The sequence below is a fragment of the Sabethes cyaneus genome, chromosome 1, assembly GCF_943734655.1.
Source record: "Sabethes cyaneus chromosome 1, idSabCyanKW18_F2, whole genome shotgun sequence".
Classification (NCBI taxonomy): Eukaryota; Metazoa; Arthropoda; class Insecta; order Diptera; family Culicidae; genus Sabethes; species Sabethes cyaneus.
Window position 1 is genome coordinate 38,483,408 of NC_071353.1, and position 22,988 is coordinate 38,506,395.

Consider the following 22,988-nt stretch of genomic DNA (forward strand, 5'->3'; position numbering starts at 1 on the left):
CAAGACAAAACAACCGTAACCGGTTTCGGTACTGTTTTAGGCACTGGTTTTCAACTTCGGTAAAACTTGGTATCCCGTATATTTAACTTCGTAAAAGCACCTCGGAAATACGTTGGACCCCACGGTTGCCAGATAAATGAATCTTGATTTTACCAGAGTTCTGGTTGCTTGTCAGACAAACAGACAAAGCTCAAAATTTTCTTGTAAATTCCAGATTTAACATACCTTTGAAAATAACCATAACTTATTAGCATCGACACGTCTTAGAAACGTAATTCAATGGTCTGTTGACGCTATGTTAGTCAATTCTGGTCACTTCTACTGACAGAAAGTTAACGATTAATAGATAAATTGCTGAGAGATTTCATTCCGTATCATAACTTAATTCTGCTATCATTCAAAAACACTCCTCACTCAGGCACACTTGAAGCTTATAATTTGAGAGATTAATTTTTTTAGGAAAGATAATGTTGTGTTGACGAAAAACGACGCACTGCGACATTTTAGAGTTTTACCAACCGGTCCTAAAAAATTTCCGAAAGTTAACTTTGGAAAGGCAAAGAACTACATATTGCTGGTTCGTCTTTGTCAAAAATATCCAAAAAAAAAATAAATATATTTTTATCAATATTTCATTGCAGACAAAATTTTTAATATGTTATGTAAAAAGTTCTCAGATTTCGCGTAAAATATAAAAAATTGAGGTCTCTTTAGTCTACACAACACGAAAACTTGATAAAACAATTATTTTTAGTGTTTATGCGACCATCAAAAACTTTGTGCTTCGGCCTTATATTTAATATTTTTGCTTGAATAGCTCGTTAAAATCACTTTCATTTACCAAATGAAATAGCAAATAATAGTGCAATTTAATCATGAAAAAAGTGTTCCTTCATATAGTTTCATTGGATAGCAAAGTCATTAAAATCAAGTCAGTGGTTTGAGGGCAAGAGATTTTTAAAAAAAGGAAAGATTGGCAAAAATTGCGACATTTGGGACCACCCTTACTCAGAAAGTGGCACCTTAAACGCCAAATGAAAACTTACAGGTGGAAATTTTCTAAAAAGGTATGTGATAAAGTTTGAACAAAATCGGAGCACCTTTAATTTTTTAAATCGTGGAATTGCTATGGTTTCATATCAAAAAAGTTCTTAAATGTGTCAATCACAGTGTAGTGGTTAGCCTTCACGCCTCTCACGTCGAGGACCCGGGCGAGGGGCAACAACACTGTTTGAAATATATTACTTTTCCCTATGGAAATTTTTTTTCAACCTTAATATATTTACCGTTCCCCCCTAATATAACCTAAAGCCCTATAAAGATATACATTTATAGAGCTTTAATAGGGCCTAATATGTTAATATATGATAATATTATGAAGTGTCTTGCCCCTCGGACCCGGGTTCAATTCCCAACCTCGCAGAAGTCACGAATGACCCAAGCTGTTAAAGTCAAACAAAAAAAAAGTTTTCTTAAACAATAATTCAAATAACTTTTAACCAGTAAGCCAAATTCTTGTGTTAACCTTCATAATGAGGTCAGGCATTACTTTATTTTTATCAGTAGTCTTTCCAATAGACGAAGAGGAACGGTAGTAATGAAACAAAAGTGTTTACAGTATCTTCAGGGCGAGACAAGACGTAAAGAGGAAAGCACGGAAAACTAGGTAACACAACGCTTATTATGTTTGTATAACGTTCCTCTTTACTCGACCTGGGGAATCCACGAATCGAACCAAATTATAATGAGAGCCAATTATAAACCGGATTCGAACCAAATTTTTTCCCCAGACCCTGTTATTTACAGCTCTTGGTGAACCTTTGAACCACAGGGGAGTTGAAAAAAAGTTCTCCGAGAAACACCGCTAAAGTTAAGCGTCACACACACTTATACATTGCGCCATAAATACAAAAAATACTTAATTCAACAATTTAGTAGACAATAGCAAGCTCTATGAGTGCCTCATACATTACGATTTTTAAATTTAGCTTGGTCGAGATGGTGATACCAAATAGAGTACGGGAGGGTATTTTTGGCCTACTAAGCGGTTGCTTCTTTTTCTTCAGCCTAACTTAACAATTGTAATTATAACAGTAACATTAACAATTATTATTACATTTTTCTAGTGTTGTCCATGACCAATTTCATAAAACCGGTAATAAAACTATGAGCTTCACCAGAACTTACTTATGACCGCTATAAAACTACAGTCCGACCGGGGGGGGCCACTTTTCAGAAGGTTTTTATAACCTCTGAGAATCCGCAAAAAGCCTCAATAAAACCAATTATGCTTAGCACTGCTTGATAGCTACCGTCATAATTTAACAAAGATTTTCGCTATAAAGCATAGGTACAGCTTGCCCTGGTGAAAAGCTTAATCATTCCGCCAGCTTTGTTAACTTGAAAATATATCCGTGAACGGAAAAATTAAAATATTAATGTCAGATCATCCTGATCGATTTGGTTTATAGCGACCATAAAAAAATATCCCATAGAATAATTAATAAAGTTTCAGCAATCTCCGTTGGTTTGCAGCATATGCACATTAAATTTAATCGTGAATATTAATGATAAATGGATAAAATCAACGCGCCATCGAAATTAAGCAATTATCGGAAACTGGTTGGTTTAACAAAATAATTATATTGACAGTTAGTCAATCTCAATTTCTAGCAAATTGCTTCCTGTAACAGGAAAACTGATTCATAATAATAACTTTCTAAACGTTTTGCTTAATCGATTTTTTTTGTGAGCTAAAATAAAATACTACACTCTTCAATGAGTTTTTCCTGCGAATAGGTTGGACTTAACTAAAACTTGGTTAAAGCTACTAAAAATTCTCACTTAAGTAGCTTTTTCACGTGAAAATTTTTACACAAACTTCTAAATTCACGCGATTTTCAGCACGAATTTCGGAGTTTACGCGTTTTTACCTTTGTTATACTATATAACAAAGGTTTAGAAATTGGTCGAAAAACACGAAATTGATCCAAGGCCCGGAGGGCCAAGTCACATGTACCAATCGATAGGGTTCGACGAACTGAGCAATGTCTGTGTGTGTGTGTGTGTGTATGTATGTGTGTATGTGTGTATGTGTGTATGTGTGTTCGCTCCGAATTTTCTATCGCCTGTTACTCGGCGATGGCTGAACCGATTCGACCGCTATTACTTTTGTTTGAAAGGTATTATTGCCTAGTATATCACTATTAAATGGTTTCGTGGTCTGACTTTTCGTTTGAAAGTTATAAGCAAAAATGTGAAAACTACGTGACACGGTTTTCTCCGGAACCACGCAACCAATTTTAACGATATTAGTACCAAACGAAAGCTCTTACTATTACTAAACATTTAGCTAAGTTTTATTGAAAACGGACAAGCAGTTTAAAAGTTAGCCTTGAAAAACTTGTTTTGACTAGGTACAAATGAACGCCTGTTTCTCAGAGATGGCCAAACCGATTTACACGCTATTAGTTTCATTTGGCAGGTAATATAGCCAGATAGATCACTATTGAATAGTTTTCTGATTGGACGTTAATTTGAAAGTTATGAGCAATCGAATACATCACACCAAAATTAACAATAATTTATAATGATTTTAACCAAGATAATTTACCTAATTTCAATTATTTTAATATCAAACGAGAGGTTTTCACACTAGAAATATATATGCAAAATTACATAAGAATTGGTTTTACCGGTCAAAAGATATTAACCCTCGAACACTCGCGCCAACTTTTATAACACGGTTACTTGCGCGCACAATAGCCCAAACCAAAGAAAACGTGCGCAATAGACTTTTGACTAGGAAAACTTGGTTTTAAGTTTATCAAACCTTTGGAAGAGTTTCTTAAAATTGAAAGCTCTATCGTCTGGTGCAATTTGTATTCTGATTAATCCCCTTAAAAGTGAAATAAACAAATTATTTTCCTTCAGTGTCAATACAACACATTGATATGTTTTGCAAACTTTTAGAGCATATTATTACAAGAAATTTTGCTGAGCACAGTAAGCTTCTATCTCTTCAGTGAAGGTAGAAAAATCTTATTTATTGTATATGAATTTGTAAAATCAGTTTTTCTATTCTAACTCTTCTTGTAATTGTTGTATGACTTTTTCATGTATTACAAAGTTGTACAAATAATAAAAATACACAACTCTGCTGAATTTAGTATACCTCTATGTTTGCTTGTTTAGGAACTGTAGAACTTTAATTGTAAAAACAGCCTGATTTTGACCCCGAATTACTCGATTACCAACAGACGGATACATCTTAAACATTTTACATTTGCTGGTAGTTTTGCTGCATACAGACATCATTTTTCCATGTGAAGAAACGAGAGAAAATTCCAGTTGGGGTCAATTGCGGTACACCTCACATGCTACTTGCTTCGTTTCTGTGATGTCGGTTTATGCTAATCTTGTTTCCTAACAATTTAAAGTATTAATGTATTCAATAATTCGGACATTTTGCTCATAACAAGTTTACTGAAGAATATACGTTAGTATATACGTAATATACGATTTGTAATGGCATTCAAAAACCTACACATGTTGTACAAAATACAACAGCGTGAGTAACCGAAAGTTAATAAAAATTGATGAAATTTATTCAAGAAAACTTTATTGTTGTGAATCAAATAGAATGGCATTACAGGAAATTATGCATAGTTCAAAAACCTATAAACTAGACCTTTACTACGCAATGTATATGTTAAAGAATAATATTTCTTCTTACAACTTACTTTTACTTGAACTTACCCGCATTAGTAACAACTTACTCAGCAATTTCATGAGAAAAAGAACTATCATAATTTGCAAGTGCTTCTATTTTGTTCAAATTTTGTAAACTTATTCAATTTCCAAAAATTTCATTTAAGCCAAACGTGTCGATTTCTATCTCAAATAGCAAGTAAGATCGTATAACAAAGGTTCCTTTCACCACTAGGTGGATTAAATCAGGTTTTTACGCAAAAATTTCGGAATTAACGCAGTTTTTAGCGTAATTTTTAAAATTTACACGTTTAATATTTAATAACGCAAATTTTGGAATCTACGCCTTTTTTGCATGCAAAGTTCTGAATAACCGCAGTTTTTTTATGAGCGAAGTTTAGAATTTATGCAGGGTTTACGTGCTTTTTGATTTTTAAATATTAATTTTTACTTTGTGGTGGATTTGGATTACAGAAAAGGCACTTTCACCAATTTCGTTTCCAAACTGCTTATTTGTTATTTGCATAAAATCGGAAAAAAATCCGCGGAATTGCTTTTCACGTCCGCTCACTTTCACAGTTTGCTTCGATCGATATTTTATAAATGGGTATAGTTTATGGACGAAACGAAAAGAATATTTAAAAATTTATAGTTCACTAGTTTCCGAATCTACTGCCAATGCAGTAGGGCTTCCTCAAGGAAGCAATCTGGGCCCCCTTGTTTTCATTCTATCGGCTCAGCTGTGTCATTCGTGAGCAAAGTGTCAAACTTTTGGTGTAACACTCGCTCTGGGAATTATGGTACTAACTAACTTAACTGTGCTGTTTTCCTACGGGATCTCGTGAAATTTCGTCGTCTTTATCGAAATTGATCGAAATCAAACAAAAATCACAATAAATTCAACTGTAGTTTAACCTTTTACGGCTAAAGTAATAGTTTGACAGACACAGAAAATCATACAAATGCAAGAGATACGTTCTGTATTGCATTTTGAATCTGAAGCTTGCAGTGTCTTCCTGACTCATATCTGCGGTTTTATTACATTCAGTAGATTGCTAAACATATGTTCTCAATTCTAAAATAATTAAAATCTGAATATACTTAATTCAATAATAAGAATTGTTGAATTAAATTTAAGTATGCAGCAGACTACCACGTCAGCATAATAGTTAAAATTAGGGCACCTCAGCCGCAGAACGATAATGGTGATCTACCATAAGATCTAAGGTAAATTTCATACGATTTGGTTAAACTTCGGTAAACACGAAATTTCGAAAAATTTCGCACGGCCTGTAAAAGTTAAGCCGTAAAAATAATTTTCCTTTTGATCAGAGTTTATTCACTAGAATTGGATCAAAACTAAAAGAAAATTCAATCATACTTGTAGTTGGAATCCCACCGCATCGCAAACGGAAAAGTGTAACTAGGCTCTGCAGCTATTAGTGTCATTTTTTTTGCACTGTACTTAATCAATGCTCTGTTATATTGCATTGCATGTGAATATAATTTAGAAAGTGTTGGAATAATAATCGTACATTGGATAATTGGCTTGGCTGTTGGATAAGCTTAATTCAATGAGTCTAATACATGGTCGTTAGAATTAAATCGCATAATATTAGATGGGACAATTGAATTCCGAACTTTTTTAACTTGTTCTCCGCAGTCATTTTTTTTGTTGAAAATATTTCTGGATGCCTATAAATTCCGCGTCGGAAAAATATTTATATTTTGCTCAAAAGTGACGTGTTTTTCAGTCGGACAGTACCATCCAGCATCCGGTGAATATGGCAGGTGAGGTAAAACTTGCATGCTACTATCCTCGAAGTATTTCTTCTTCACCGGTACAGCAATATGTAGCCGAGCATGACTATGATTGAAAAAGCACTCACATTGGTTAAGTTGTTTCGCTTCCAAAAGCTATAAATCGAATCTATAAATGCTGATTGTGATAGAATTAGAGTTTAAATGCTCTTGAACCAAAATATTCTGTGATTCACTAGGAGCTCAACATTGGCAATTGTTAAGAAAAATAAATTCCGGCACTTTGTTGAATTGGCGTTCCAAAACTGGGATTATAAACTGCCATAAAAATATTGTTGAAAACTTAATTAACGTAATTATTACTGTAAGTCACTTACGCACATATATTGGTCATTATTTGTACGTAAAATTGTCTGTTACACAATGTTCTAGCCAGTCTAGTAATAGCAGCAACCAGTGCTACAACTATTCCTTACTCCTAAACAGTAACTCAATCAAACCATTCCACGTAACTTCCACACTCTAATCTAATAACCGTTGCCTTCCGACATAGTCCGACGGGTTCCCAAGAATCTCAGCACTTCATTCGCCAACACTAAACTGTATATAAACAACTAATAAAATTTGCTCTAGGTCAGTGCTCCACTTCCTTCCCTGGCTGCCCCCGCCTCGCTGCCGGCAGCCGACAGCCGAAACTGTATTCGGTAATAAATATGACAAACTGGCACATAAAAGAGGGAGTCCGCAAAACCAAACATCTCCATTTGTGCGGGCAAGTCGCCGAGAGTCGAGAGTTAGAATCCAAGAAGCAAAACAACACACTAGACGAAAGGAAGAACCATAACAAGAAGAAAAAAAACCCGAACAGAAGATGATCATAGCACATTAAATATTAACTAGTCTGCATGTGATTTTGTCCTTTGCCTTTCCCGTTGGCCCTTCCTCGCTCGCCCGTCTTGTCAGTGCTTTTGTTCGGCCAAAATCTCCGGGAAAACTTCGATGGAAGAAAAATCAATGGAATTGGGGTTTCGGCAAGCTTTTGCCCCAATGCTCCAGCTGGTTGGCTGGCTGGCAGGCTGGCAGGCTGGTTGGTTGGTTCGTAGGTAGGGTGAGGCGTAAGACGGGGACCGTCTGTTTATTTCTTTTTTTAATGCCTGACAGAGATTCTGGTGAGAGTGGCAGGCAAAAAATAAGGAGTAATGTCTGTATGTGTCTGTACGTGTGTACACTGGTGTTGGCAATCAATGACGTAGTTTTGTTCTCTGCACAGCTTATAATAGTGATAGAGAACCATATAGTAACAACCTTCTTGAGTAGCCGGCTTCGGAAGTAGGGAAAAATTTTCCTTTCTATGCTGCTGTTTTTTTTTCTTCAATTATTGGTGCTGGGAGCTTGGGCACTTGCCGGGCGGGTGTGGAAAACTAGCCGAACTGACCGAGAGTGAAACCGAAGAGAATAACGTGATATAAAAGTTATGTGTATATTTTTACGATTTGATTTATTTGTTTTTTTTTTTTCGTTTACTTTCCTGTTTTCCTAACCGGGGAAGGTTCTATTGGTGATTCCACCCGCATTCAACAGGTCGCTAGTTAATTATATTTTTTGCTGTACTACTCCGACCTAACCTCGTTGCAGGGGGTGGGGAGACGAATGCGCTGAAGGGTTCTACTCTTTCAGCAGCAGACGAGTATTATTGTCCACTGACGCTGGGTGATTGTGGAGTGCGAAGTTTACTGTGTGCCAGGACCTTGGACCAAATCACGTACCCTGTCCGTTTTAGGTTGTGCTGCTCGAGTGGAACATAATTTGCATAGGTATTTCATGCAGCATTAGAATTTACATGTTTTTTTTTGCCCTCTGCGCGAATCAAACGGAAAACGAAAACACGCAACCGTTTGTGGCGGTTGCCTTTCCCTGCTTAGGGCCCCGGAGGAAATGATGGGTGCTGCCGGAGCGCGCTAATTTGTTTGGGTTGTTTCTTTCCCCCGTGTGGTAAACGGCGGAGTTGTTGATAATGTGCCCCGGTTCGCCAATTTCGGTTGGGATCTGAACGGTATCGACGCTAATCAACGTTTTTTGGGGGGTTTAAAATGTGTCCCGGGGATATGTCTGGATTTATGGTTTTGGTGTTTCTCAGGGTTTGCAATCTTGCAGTGCAGCTCGCGTGTAACTTTTTCGTTGGTAGACTTCCAAAAAATCAAATATCTAAGTCTTGTCGGCAATTGCCGGTTTATGGTGCTATATGACATCACTATGTCATTCAAAAGTGTTGCAGAAAATATTGATACTATATTTAAAACACAATTTAATCATTTTTACGTTGGCATTTAGTGGATAATAAGTATATCATGTCACATGATTCATGTGAATAGGGGATAACATGAGTATTTCAAACATAACTACTCCTAATGGTCGCGTATGTTTAGGTTTGACGGACCATGATTACCGTTATTAAAGATCCTACCATCGAAATCTTTATTAAAACAGAATTTTCTTCAAAGAAAGATTGATTTTATACCAGCCCAATCCAGATATTTCTGGGGTACGCTGATATCAGACATTTACATTTCTTTACACCTTAACAAGTATGATGAAATGGCATTCATTTGGTCAAAACAGTTATAAACAGAATCGTGCTGTCGGGTATCATCGAAATTGTTATTAAAAAATATCTATCTTTTAACAACAAAAAAAGAATTTTGGTCCTACGGCACTTGGAGACTTTCAGATGATTTTTTCTTGAAACAAAAAATCCCCAATGCGCAAGACTTTACCACAAACAAACAGACATATCACTCGTTCTCCATTCTTCGCACCGATTAAACCGTCATTTCAAATTTGGGCTTAGATGGGAATGTCTCCGTTTTGGTCAAAGTGGCGCTGTTTAACGAAAGAAGGGGATGGCCCCCATAAAAAATACTTGCTAGTTCGAGAGATACTCGTGTTGCTCTATGATATTTGGGAATGTCGTTCATAGATGGCACTAGTGTTCAGGCAAAATGTGTGGTACGATCATTTTTGTTGATTTTTCTTCCAAGTGTTACGTCTGTTTGTCTGTGACTACACGCTGAGGGGTCAGTCCCTGCGTAGTGGTTAGAATTCACGCCGAGGACCCTGGTTCAAATCCCAACCCCGCAGAAGCCACGAATGACCCAAGCTGGTTAAAATGACTATAACCTAACATAAAAAAACTTATAAGCTGAAGTCTTTTTTTACGTTTAAGAATTTAGCTGGTTTTTTACGCGGGCTTTGGGAGTTGGTTGACTATTTTGAAGTGTGTTTTTTTGGAATTTACGAGGTTTTTAAATGAATTTTTAAATTTACACGGTGTTCTGGAATTCATTTCGGAATTTATGCAGATTTTTACTCAATTTTCGATATTTACGAGATTCTTTCTCTTATATGTCGAAATTTACGCGGATAATATTAAGCGAAACTTGGAATTTTACACGTTTTTTGTCACGAAAAGTTGGTAACTTATGCTATTTTTTATGTGACTTAGAATTTTCGCCGTTATTATGCAAATTTTATATTGGGTGAGTCTTTCACGTAAACTTCAGAACTTATGCCGTTTTTACGCGGTTTTTAACGTGCTATTCAGAATTAACGCGGTTTTATATGCGATTAATGTACGTGGACTGTATCCTTTGCATAAAATGCGAACCAAATGTACTGAAACCATCCTGGAAAATGAGTTTGAAGTAACATTAGGCGTTTTTTACAGTCCTATAAGGCTTATACAAATTTGAAAAAAAGTTTATGTCCTGGTCTCAAAATATTGTTGAAGGGGGGGGCATGGAAAAAATAATAATATCAAAACTTCAATAACTAAACAAAAGAGTAGAAACCAGTGTTTATTTTTGCATATTATTGAAAATTTAAAACAAGAATTTTGTACAGTACTTAAATTTCAGTTCGATCCAAACCAACCATCAAAATTTTTCAAACCAAGCACATAAAATAGTTTGATAATAGTGGAGTGCCACAGAATCACCTTAGAGAGCCACAAACGTATAACTTGACCTTCATTTGAATAATCTAATCATAATCATAGTGTGAAAATAGTAGTTTAGGTCATTACAACTTTTTTACTTGAAACGCATATGCTGTGCTACCGACATATTTCAAGAAAACAAATCTCTGAAACTATTCACGTTTGAAAACGCTTGTTTCTTGGTTAACCTTTTCGTCTTGAATATCAGGCCGTTCCTAAGCTGATGTTTGTCTTCAACAATAACGTGTTTACTTTTGTATATTAAGGATGCAAATCATTTCGATAACAACTATTTGACGAGCAAAAAAGTTCCCAACTCTTTGGCATCTTTGATTCCTTCTGGCAGTGGTTCGATCACCTTGACTTATTTTTTTGAAAAAATTCGCAACACTCTCAAATCGTTCAGCAAGATTGATAACTAAACGATGAACGTACCAGAAAAGTTCGGAGAGTACTCACTGCGCATAGGAAATCCTCTAAAGCAAAGCAAAGCCTAGGTGCTACCTTCTGTTTTCATACGACAAAATTCGCAGCCAGCTGTTAGAGTATAGGACAATTTCAGGGCCAGTTGCTACGATCCTATTGACTCTCAGCCTATTCCAGCCGAGATTCAGGAATCCTTATCTAGCTCCGGGAGATAGGAAATCCTTATCTAGCTCAAAAAAGCAAAATAACTTTGATTTGATTTAATGTTATGGTAGGGCCTCCATTGATCCCAATAATAATCATAACAATCATAGTCAGAAAATTTCAAGTTTCGAACAGTTCAGTGACATCCTTTCTGCATGTATCCAACGCATGGTAAAATCTTTGAGTTTTACGCCCCTAACATCCAAAATTAGGGTAAGTACTTGGATACAACGGAATAAAATGACCAATTTGGAGCCCCGAAAGCTCCGATAGTTGATATTTCGGAGTGTCTAATGTGTCGTATTTCTATTTTTAAATACGACGGGAAAAAATAATCCCACTGCAATTCGGAATATCTCCGTCAAAAATGGTAGCGAGTTTCACTAATATATTGTTTGATTGGCTTTTGTCTCAATCAAATTCGGTTCTTTTAAAACAAGATGAATTGAAATGGAACCAAATTTAAAGTAGGTAGAGCCAAAAGTTTTATTGCAAGCACCTCAATTTGCGACGTCGGAAACTTAAAGGTTAAGTACAATAGTCGCCTGTGACTTGCAGCAGGAACCAGAAAGCTTAGTTGGTGAAAAAAGTTGATCAATACTAACGAGATAATTGCTTTAACTTTGCACATATTGAATAATTTGGAGTTGTAAACTCGTTGAACTGTAAAAAACCTGCTTATCACTAAAGAATGCAACATAATGATATAACGCTTTATTTTTTTGCCCCTTCACATTTCGAAAATTTTTGAAGGGGGGGGTGACAAACTTTTTTTCAAATTTGTATAAGCCTAATGGTTTTTGCGACCAAAAATGGTCATAAATAACATAATTAGAGTGCAATAGGATGATTGCGAGGAACGTGCTGCTCGAGCTAAAGATGCTGCAATAGGACTTAAATTAGGATGGTTCCTACTCTTACCCGAGCAAGTGTGAGATGCATGCAAACAACAAAGTAAATTTTAATGTACACTTATGCTAGTTTTAATAACCGAAACTGGTAATATGTACAGACATCATGATTGCGCAATAAATCACAAATAGTTTTGTAGAAGAACATCTAACGCTTACTTCCTCCACTCACTGCCGATAGAGTACACTTTTGAAAGTGTTTGTCAGTAAACAGGTAAAAGAATACCATTTACAAGCTTGTACATTAACTTAGATTCTGAGTAGATAAGCAAAACAAAATTGGCAGTAGAAATTAGGGCATTGGCGACCCTATCCATTTCTACTGCAACTGACAGTATCCCACATATCGCGGGCCGTATTCAATACGGCCCAAAACAAACATCTTTATTTGCTGTTTTTTGTTTTGTTTTGATCGTGGCGGTGCGTTCAAAGTGCGATTTGGAACAGGCAGAGGCATCGAGCACCAAATCGGAAGCACAGAAAGTGACTGACATGTGACATGTGACATGTTAGCTCCAAAAACATAGCCGACTGCCAGCCCCCTGGTAGGAACCCAAAAGTATGTTATTTGTCACAGTGAATATTTCAATAATTGTTAATAAATAGCCGAAATTGAGGTTAAACTTTCCACTCAAACTACGAGTTTATGCACTTTCAGAACATGTTGATTAGTTTTAAGTAAGTTTTAGTTAAATCCTGCCTATTTAGCGAATGCACCGTACACGCACACACTGTGGTAAGAGCGCCCGCCCTCGCGAGCCGCTACAGTTCAATGAGATATATACAGGTGTGGTAAGGTTGGTAAAGTAGTACCAAAGCAATGAAGAAATTTTATCATAATGCTGGTGAATCCACCAATTATCAGTAAGCGTGACATTATTCGGTCAGTGTTTTTTAATAGTTTGACATTCGTTACAGATTTCTCACCTATGTTCAGGACTACCAGGTTCGGCAGACGGAAATCGTCGTTTCTTTTATTCTGTGACGTCAAACTCGCAGTTCCATAAGAACACTAGATAATAAAAGCAAAAACATCCCATCAAGAAGACTGGCAACTCTGCCAAAAGTCAAGCGACAGTGACAGCAATGCTATCTGCCGAGTTAAAGTTGAACTTTCACATACTAGTGTGTGTATATTAGAATATGAATATACGCATTGCCACGCTCGCACACATCTTTTCCCACCAATACATGTACACACAGCTTCAACTTTTGTCGGGAGGGGTGCGCTGTTGCTTCTGTTGCTGCTAGTCATTTGTATGGGCGCGAGGAAGAGATGCCAGTCTTCTTGATGGAATGTTTTTAATAAAAGAGACGACGAATTCCGTCTGCCAAACCTGGTACTACTAAACATAGATTTCTCACTAATGATACTAGAGCTCTTATTTACAGTTTAGACTGGGTTTTTGTCATTTACATCGGGCGTTGCATGTGTTTTTAATATTTTACACACGGAGCGAAATAATTCCAGTTTGTTTCAAGCAAAATGTTTGTTGCTTGTAGCCTCAATAAAATATTTTTAAAACATCCTGAATATATTGTTGTTTCAAAACGAAATATTATTTGAATCAAGAAAATAACAGTTTTGAATCAAAAATAATGTATTTTCAAAATTGAATTTAACATTGATATAAGATAACAATAATTTTTTTTCAATCATACATTTCAGTTGCAAACAAAATGAAATTTCTGTTTGTGCGTAAAACAGCCATAAAAATGGTTGAAACTACATTTTTATTTTCCGTTCAGGCATAATAGCTCTATGAGTTTGGTCGTATTAACAATCTTGTTGTTTAAAGAACTGAATCTTTACTGAAAATACAACTATCCTGTCACAAAAACTAAGTTTATTATGTAAACAAAAGCTACAGTATTTCATTAGACATAAGACGATTTATGATGACAGTTATTGGTTTATTCGAGCAGTGCAGCTTATTTTTGTTTACATTGTTAGGAAGAAGAAGGAAATACTTTACTCCCGATCACACTTACACGTAATCGCGTAAGAAATTGGCAGAGAATTTGTGATATCAAAAGCAAATATATTTGTCTCTTTCTTACTTGTACCATGTTGTCCCTACCAGTGAATGTCAAGGGCATAAACAAACAAAAAACATGGTAGACATCACGTTAATTACGTAATACCGACGATTCTCGTGTCGTCAACTTCTCAAAAACAATCTAAGTAACAATGAGAGATTCTCTGCTGGCATCATTTTCATGAATCGACCGCTGACATCGTTAGCTAACCTAATTATTAGAAAAATTAGCGTAGAAATATTGCGCTTTTTGCACCATATTAGATTCCTGCGTAGCGGTGTGCGCCGGTCAGATTATCGGCGGCGGCGGCGGCGCAGGAATCATTTTTATTCGGCGGCGGCGGCGTCGCCGGCGTGACGCCGTTCGTTACTATCGGCGGCGGCGTGCATCGGCGTCCGAGTATTTTACACCGTTAAATTCTACCGCATTCCGTATAAGTTTAAGCAAAATCTTTTTAAAAATCGAACTAAAATTGACCAGTAAAACAAATCTTAATAATACTTATTTTGTGAATGATTTTTAGTGACCCTTAAATCTTTGAATTATTTTTTATTTGTATGTTTATACGCACCCCATCTTTCGATATCATACACGATAAGTCACGTATGCCGATATGCCATACATATGAACGTGCGATTGCTATAGATCGATTTCAAATTTCAGTTTTCTGCCAATGTGTTTTTTTTTTAAATTAAGGGATATGTCGTGCATTGCGTATAATAGACGGCGCCTAGAACTTGGCGAGTGAAATGTGCAATGTTGTAAATCGAGCAAGAAGTAAAGTACGCCCAGTCTCATGCGAGCGAGTATAAGCAGCGTCAGAGTTACGCAACTGACGCAAGCGTACGATAAGCAACCACCGATGCTGCGTGCGTACATCCTGCTACCTACTTACTAGCGAGCGCACAGCCTCAAAGTGTCTTTATGCATAGCCCGCTTACAAAGGCAACAACTTGTGAAAAGCCAACACGGACTAGCGGAATACTAGGATATATGGATACCTATTTTGCATTTTTTTTTCTTTTTTTTTTCACCTTACGCCCTCACTTACACACGCGGATAAGACTGCGAGCCCTTGCGAGTGATTGGTGTCAGCTGCTTGGATTGCAATGTCGAGCGAGAGCGGCGACTGGGGCCGATAGCTAAATATACACTCGCAAAAACTTGTCGCAGTGCATGAAAAAATAAGAGCGAGAGTCCTTAAATGGGATTTTTTGGAAACCATATTCTCAAAGAACATCACAATAACTCTATGTTGTCATAATGTCACAATGATTTTGAGTGTATTTCGACATTTCTAGCTTCTGGAGTCAATTCTGAGCCGGCTCAATAAACAACAAGTGATGATCATTTAAATATGGCGTAACGAGCTTGAAGTTAAAACTACGAGAAAATTATGCATCGTTGAATGTCGTTAAGAAAAATCTAGGGTTGATAACCGAATCAAAAAGCGTAAGCCAATCAGACAAAACAATAATCAAATTATTACGACCCAAAATGATTTTTTGGTAATTCGTATTTTTCCGTTGCTATCGTGGCAGTACCCCAATACTGTGGCCTTAATTACTTCTAGCAGCAGAGAGCCGGGGTAGCCGGGTCTTGTCGTATCAAGAATTTTTCTTCACTGTACTTGATCCTGGGCTACTAACCAATTCGTTGAGCGTCTCGACACACGCAAGTCAGCTGCAACTTAGTCGAACCATTTAGCACGTTGGGCCCCTCTATTTATGGTGTCGGTGGGGTTCTTAAAGAGAACGGATTTCACTGCACGGTCGTCCGGCATCCTTGCGACGTGGCCGGAACATCGCACCGTAGTCTCCCAACTTTCGCTAGGTGCACAACTCGTGGTTGATACGCCTACGCAACTATCCGCTATCCGTTTGTACTTCGCCTAATATAATAGTCCGCAACATCTCTCGTTCAAATACCACAAGTGCACGTATGTCTTTCGTAAGCAAAGTTGCTGTCTCAAGTCCGTAGAGGGCTACCGATCTGATTAGCGTTTTGTACATCGTCAACTTTGTGCGGCAGCGTATGTTCCTTAATCGAATCCTCTTGCTAAGGTAAAAAGTAGACCAATAGACAAAGGGAACGGTAGAAGAAAATAACGAAACAAACGTTTTGATAGTATCTCCAGGGAGAGACAAGAAGTGAAGCGAAAAATTAGATAATGGACGGTTAATAAAGCATCGCTTATTAAGTTTGTATAACGTTCCTCTCTACTCAAACTCGAGTACTAGAGGATCCGCGAACCGAACCAAGATACAGTGGGAGGCAGTTAGTAATCAAATTCGAACCCACCTTTTCCCCCAGGCCATGTGATTCGCAGATATTGGTGAACCTTTGAACCATAGCGGACTGAACGAAAAGGCCTTTCTTTTGGTTCCGACACGATTCGACGAATACGATTTAAACCACAGGAGTAGTTGAGTTTGTCCAGTTTTGCGACGGCGATTTGACAATTCGGTTTGTTCGAAGCAACAGAGAGATCTGTACAGATGATATCTGTCTGAGAACGTTGACGACCGTTGAGCAATCCGTTACCTACAAGGGAAGTATTAGTAGATTGGTAGCGGTATAACACCTGGGCATGGAGTGTTTCTCAACAACGATGTACTGTTGGACGAACGAAGAAATTGACACAATCACAACAAGTTCGAAGAGTTTCAGTAATACACATAGGGCAGAGATCTCTCTGTAGTTGTTTACGTTTCTTTGGTTATTCAGTATGTATACTGAAAACTGTAGGCGGATTTCCAAGCAGAGGAAATTATACCTGAGCTAATCAATGACCTAAATAGACGTCAAACTGGAGTAACGAAGGTGTCGCAACCTTTCGTTGCGTCGCACCAACACATCCAATTACAGCGATAGTCTGCACCTTTTGTTTAATACTCTTTTTCGCATGACGTGCCGCCAACGTGCGTCGGGATCGTGTTGAAACATCAGTGGAAGAAAAGATAAACAAAAATCGAAAGAGATTGAGATGCGCTCGTAAGTGATTTGCACGTTTAGTTTTTTTGCTAGGTTAAAATGCTTCCATGTTAAAATACATTTAAGTAGCTAAAACTTATGGTTAACAGTACACTTTAAAATTGATAAAACTGACAGTACAGCTCTAAAACTTTAATATAATAGGTGGTAATAAAACTTATAATAGTACGGTGCTAGAAAGTTATAAACAGTAGTACGATAGACAAGCATAGCGTATAGGTTAGTACATGCAGTTGCAATTACATTTTGATACAAATACTAAACTAAAGTTGCTGTTCGTGAACTAGATTGACCAGGAAATTGTCGTAAAATCTAGGAAATTGTTGGTACGGAATTGTCTAAATCTAATAAGCACAAAAACGTACGGAAAACAATATTGACAGCACCAGATTGCGTAACTAAGCACTAAAAGAACACTAATCGTAAGTTTCTCTTATACCTACGGTAAAAAATGCGTACTAAATACATAAACTTGTAAGGCCTAACCTAGAAACAACAAAAAGAAAATTATTTATACTATTTGTACAAAATTTTATGATTTCGTTCTATGAGCATTTTTTTAACGTTGCTCTTAAATACACATTAATAAATCAGAAACTGTCTACTTTTGTTGCATTTGCAACACAAGGCATCGACACAGTTTTTTAAAAGGATTGAAGGTCTGCCATCCGGTCCACTGGATGCTGAGCTTTTTAACTGCAAAGTGTCTCGCTTGTTCATAGGATCGTCGTTAGTCAGTTTAGTAAGAAAATCACCCAGATTGGGAACACTGCCTAGTGCAACAGATACTTCAGACAGCCTTTCATCTACAAAGACACTGGAAAAATTCCACGAGAACAGTTAACTAGCCACATCCAAATTTGAAGCAGTGTCGTCTCCATGGAACATGACCGTCATCTTTCCGTTGGACACTGACATATTTCCAGAACGATTTGGGATTGCGTTTCAATCAACGCTCAGCGTTGTTCAAGTATTTACGGAAGCAGTGCCGACTAAATTTTTTTTCATGAGCACACTTAGGACAATTTTTTTTTTTCGTCATTTAAAGTATGTATGCGGGAACTGACTGGTGTTTAAGCATATTTTTGGAAGTAAAATATTTTGTGTTGCCAAAAACGGACATTTTTGTTGCCAAAATCGAGGTATGCCAAAATCGAACCATGCCAAATTCGAAATCCCACTGTATCATTGCGGCGCTAGGGTCATACATTCCGGTTATCTCCGTCATAGTGAATCTAAATTATCACATCAAAAAAGTGTGTTTTCATTGAAATTGCCTCCGAATTACTCTGAATTTGTCATTTCTTGCTATTCTGACTTTCAAGGAGTGATTTACACAATCTTGAAACCATATATACTCAGGAGTTCAGTGTCAGAACTTCCATCAATTTAATTCCTGCTGGAAAAACAACACCAGCAAACATCCAACGGAAAGCTGCACTACAAAACTAGGGCAATAATTTACAACAAAACGAAAGTAAAAGTTCTATAAATTAATGCGACTAGTGGCATACAGAAAAGTAAACGATCGACAAAAAACCATCATCCCATTTCCGTCGCCCTCTCTCATCCCAGGCGGGCAATGAGTTTTTTTCCTTCTTCTTCTCTGCGCTCCTACTTGTTTACCACCGGGCTGGGCTGCTGATGGAAGCTTCATCGGTCCAGCCAATCCTTACGTCATCTTCTGTCGCCCCGGCGCGCGCTCGCTCGCTCCCGTGTTCCCCCAACTACGGCCAGCAGCCGGCCGACCGACCGACCGACCCAGGAACTACAGCCGTCGCAAAGCTAGTCCCCGTCGGGACGTGCACAAAATCCAGAAACGATTAGGACAGAAACATGGCAGTGCAGATGAAAGAAAATAATAAAAAAGCACGTCTCCTGCAGAGCCCCGACGACGACTAGGCACAAGGAAACCCCATTCCACTTCCTCTAGCAACAACGAAAAAAAATATGAAAAAAACATTCCCCCTCCGCAGCTTGGTATTCACGTTGGTCAGACAGTTCAAAAGGGACAAGGAAAAATTGCATTCTCCCTCGCGCGAACGTGCACACACAAACGCACAAATACAATACCAGAGCATGTTGTAGCGGGCTGCGAGAGCTGGTGGCAATTGCAATAAAATAAAGCATCAGCTGAAAAATGAAAACAGACCTAAATCGAGAATCGCAAATAAAAACTCCTGCACACAGAATCGTCATCATCGACGAAGAACAAGGGTGACCCCTAGCAAATCTTCAACGGCGATTCTTTGTCCACTGATTTGTGGCCGCATGTGCGATCGTTGCTGCAGCCAGCAGGAAGAACGGTTGTCGTTCCGTCCATCCGCCGTCCACCACAGACGACGCGGAAACACGCCTGCAAGCCAACCCGCGTGCGGAGGAGCCGAAGCAGCAGGTCATCTTCTGCATTATGTCCTATTGCCTGCTCTATGTTGCCTGCTCGATAGAGCAAAATAATCTAACAGCGCAAGGAGAAAATAAATTTTCCGCTGCACCAATACTTTGGCTCACTATCACTACATAACACAGAGCTCGCGAAGAATGTCCTTTTGCGAAGGCGAATTGCTTTTATATATTTCGGATTCGCGAACGACGGATAGTTCGCCTGTGTATAGTGTCAAACACTAACACACAGGGGCACAAATTTTATGTGTAATTTGTAAACAACTGGCCGAGGGTTTGAAAAAATCTGGTCCATAGGTGGTCTACTAACACCAGCAAACGAGGAGAGCATAAGAATCCTTCGGTAGACCAACATGCTGTAGATTTTTATGAATGAACGTAGCCCGAAGAAAACCCGATTGCAGCACGAACATTCCTACCGAAAAGAGCACGAGAGTTCGTTAACTTGCTCTCCCAACTCCCAACTCCCAATCCATCAGCATCAACGGTGCTAGTGAGAGCACCGTAGAAGGCGTTGGTGGTGTTGGTGGACGCATGTTTGCCAAAAAGCACATGTTGGGTGCAAAACACAGAAATCTTTTTCATGCGCAGATGCTTCTCCCGGTATAAAAAGGGTTAAGGAGTGAACAGGACGGAGACGGTTACGTCGCGAAGAAGGTGGAAGCGAGACGACTCCACTCCGTCGGTGGGAAAAAGCTCTTTTCTTGATGGGCGGGAACGTTTGCTCTTTCTCGCACTAGGGCGCTTTTTTACGTTTCGATGCATCTAGGAAAAATAAAAAGATTATGTGCTGCTGAGGTGGTATCGCGTCCGTGTGTGCATGTTCCCCGAGGGTGCATCATGCTGCAGTTTTCTACCGGAGATCTCTTTCTCTCACGCTGGGTATTGTATGGGGGGGCTTTCTCGCCGAAATGCGTTTCCTTTTCGCAGAAAATTTCACATCCTAAGCAGGCAGCGAACAGAGAAGGAGGGATCTGTCGACCAATATGCATGATGATTTACGCCAGGGCAGCGATAGGTGCATATTTCGCAAAGAAGGCTTTTCGGACCGACGCATAGGACGCACTTTTTCCCTTGTTTAAACTACCACCTCCGCGGCCTCTCGTTACTCGCCAGATGCTAATTGGTTGCTTTTTTTCTAAATTCATTTTCAGATTCACGCACGACGACGCACTTCAAGATGATGATGGCAACAAAGGGCAAACGCCCACTGCGGCATCTTACCGCCACGGACAAGATAGATGCTATTCAACGGATTCACGACGGTGAATCCAAGGCTTCCGTGGCCAGAGATATCGGCGTCCCGGAGTCAACCCTGCGAGGCTGGTGTAAGAATGAGGAAAAACTTCGTTACATGTCCCGCCAATCAGCAGAGAATGCGGAAAAATTGACCAACGAAGCAACAGCCGCTGCACTGACTGCTGCAGCTGCTGCCGAATTATTCAGTGGACCTCCGGAGAAGCGTCTGAAGCTTGAGCAGGGTTTGTTTGGGAACGGGAAAATGAAATACGATGATAGCTTCTACAAGAGTCCGAGAGGGCCGATGAACGGTTTGGATCTCAGCGGGGGTGACAAGGGTTTAGGTGTTTCAGGAGGGGACATCATCATGAACGGATTGCACGGTGCGGACTTCAGTTCATTTGCTAAGACAGCTGCGGAAATATCCGCTTTGAGCAAATCCAAAGAGCTCAATCTGAAAGGTTACGGGGCAGATCTTAGCAAACATGGCGATCCGACAAAGGCAGATCTTTCGATGGCTGCCATTAGTCCACTGACCAGTCTTAGCCACCTGTCTGGAATGTCCAGTCTGGCTCAGAGTCCTTTGGCGTTGAGCTTTAACGAAATTGCCAACAACCTGAATCTAATTGCACAGCTCAACAACAACCACAACTTGGCGACCATGTCCAACTTGGGAGGGCTAAGTGCAGCTCAATCGCTGCGAAATGCACGCCCGAAAGGCAATACTAGTCAGAGCCCACGCACATCCAGTCTCTCGGAATCCAATGGAGTAGACAAAACTCCATCACTAACAGTGCGCAACTTGGCCAAACTGCAGCAAAAAACATCTTCCGGCGATCTCGGTAACGGTATGCTTCATGGTATTAATCTAAACGACAAATATAAACAACAACAACCATCTGCTGCCCCTCTAGGTCGTGATCCAAATGCACCGGTTGACGAAGCGCTCTGGTATTGGCTTAAATCCCAACAGGCAATGCTCGGTCTGAACAATATCTATTCGTCAATGCCTCGCCCCGCAAGTCCCCAGCAGAGTTCATCGCCCCCCCAACAACATCAACAGGTCCAACATCATCCGTCAACACAAACACCGACGCCACCCATCGTATCGACCCCGCAACCGACCCCCCCATCATCGGCACCATCGCTGACTCCGGAAGACACTAAGAACTCTTCCTGGTTCTGGCAGTGGTACAAAACTTTCGGTGCATCGCTGATCCCCGGTGACAAGTCCAACAACAACACCATCAACGCCAACGCCAACTCGAAGCCAGCTCCGACTTCGTACGAGAATATCCTTTATTCACAGCTTACCAAAGGGCAAAACTCCACCGATTCGCTCAACAACAATGCTCAACCCATCAATCTCAACATCAACAGCTCAAACGAACCGGAAAACCTCAAGGCAGAACCAGAGGATCTCTCCAACCACAACAATTCCACAGTCAACCAGTTGGTCACACCCCCGGAAGATCACCATCGTTTCAATCCCAGCCCTTCAACTAGCCTGAAGTCTGACCGTAAAGCGGAAGATGAAGACGAACAGCCGGATACGCATGGTGAGGAAGATCCAACCGAAGTGTCTAAGTGCAACGGGAAAGCTCAACAACTTCTGGACAATTTCTTGTTCCACAACCAAGCCAGCAACGATCGAGCAAGTCCGGCTTCGGCTCGCCGATCCGTCAGTCCAGTGGTTAGCAGCAATTTGAACGGCAACAGTGATCCAGAGGAAAATAAAGATGTCGTCCATTCGAATGGACACCCGACTGCTTCCGAGACACCTGTCGCTGCCACCGATGAGTTGAAAAGCGATATCTCGGAGGACTCCAATCAGCCCTTGGATGCTATCGTTGACATAAAAAGTTCCGCTGAAGCCGTAGAACATGGTGAAAAGTTCCTCAAATGGCTCGAATCTTGCAGTGATCCAAACGTTACCGCCATGCAGGTCGTACAGTTCAAGTTTCTATTAAATAGTATCAAACTGAGTGCGGAACGGCAACATCAACAGGCCACATCCAGCGGCAGCGGTGCCGGAGAGGAGCGCAGAGTGCGACGGCGAAAGTAGATACTCAACACCCCCTGAGCATTCGCAATCTGTACATATAAGTCCAGTCAAAATCAAAACTAAACAAAAAAAAATTCGATATCATTAGCAATTGCTAAAAATGAAAAAGAAAAAGTAAAAGCTAGCGCTGATGGAAGCAAGTTGTAATTGAATAAGTAGTTAAATTTTTCCCCATTTTTTACAAAGTCTATTTTATGTTTCATTTTTTTTCGCTATTAATCTTTCGATAAAATGGAAACCC

General features: G+C 39.3%; 1 protein-coding gene across 1 annotated transcript; it reads left to right on the forward strand.

Moving 5' to 3' along the window:
* The first annotated feature begins 20,623 nt into the window (after positions 1-20,623).
* LOC128733192 (protein distal antenna-like) lies at positions 20,624-22,747 on the forward strand. The gene has a single exon (XM_053826869.1). It carries the CDS (start codon positions 20,624-20,626, stop codon positions 22,745-22,747), a length of 2,124 nt encoding a protein of 707 aa, XP_053682844.1.
* The last annotated feature ends 241 nt before the right edge of the window (positions 22,748-22,988 follow it).

What these genes read in the sequence shown, in the direction of transcription:
- LOC128733192 (XM_053826869.1), top strand. Translation starts at nt 20,624, where the DNA reads ATGATGATGGCAACAAAGGGCAAACGCCCACTGCGGCATCTTACCGCC.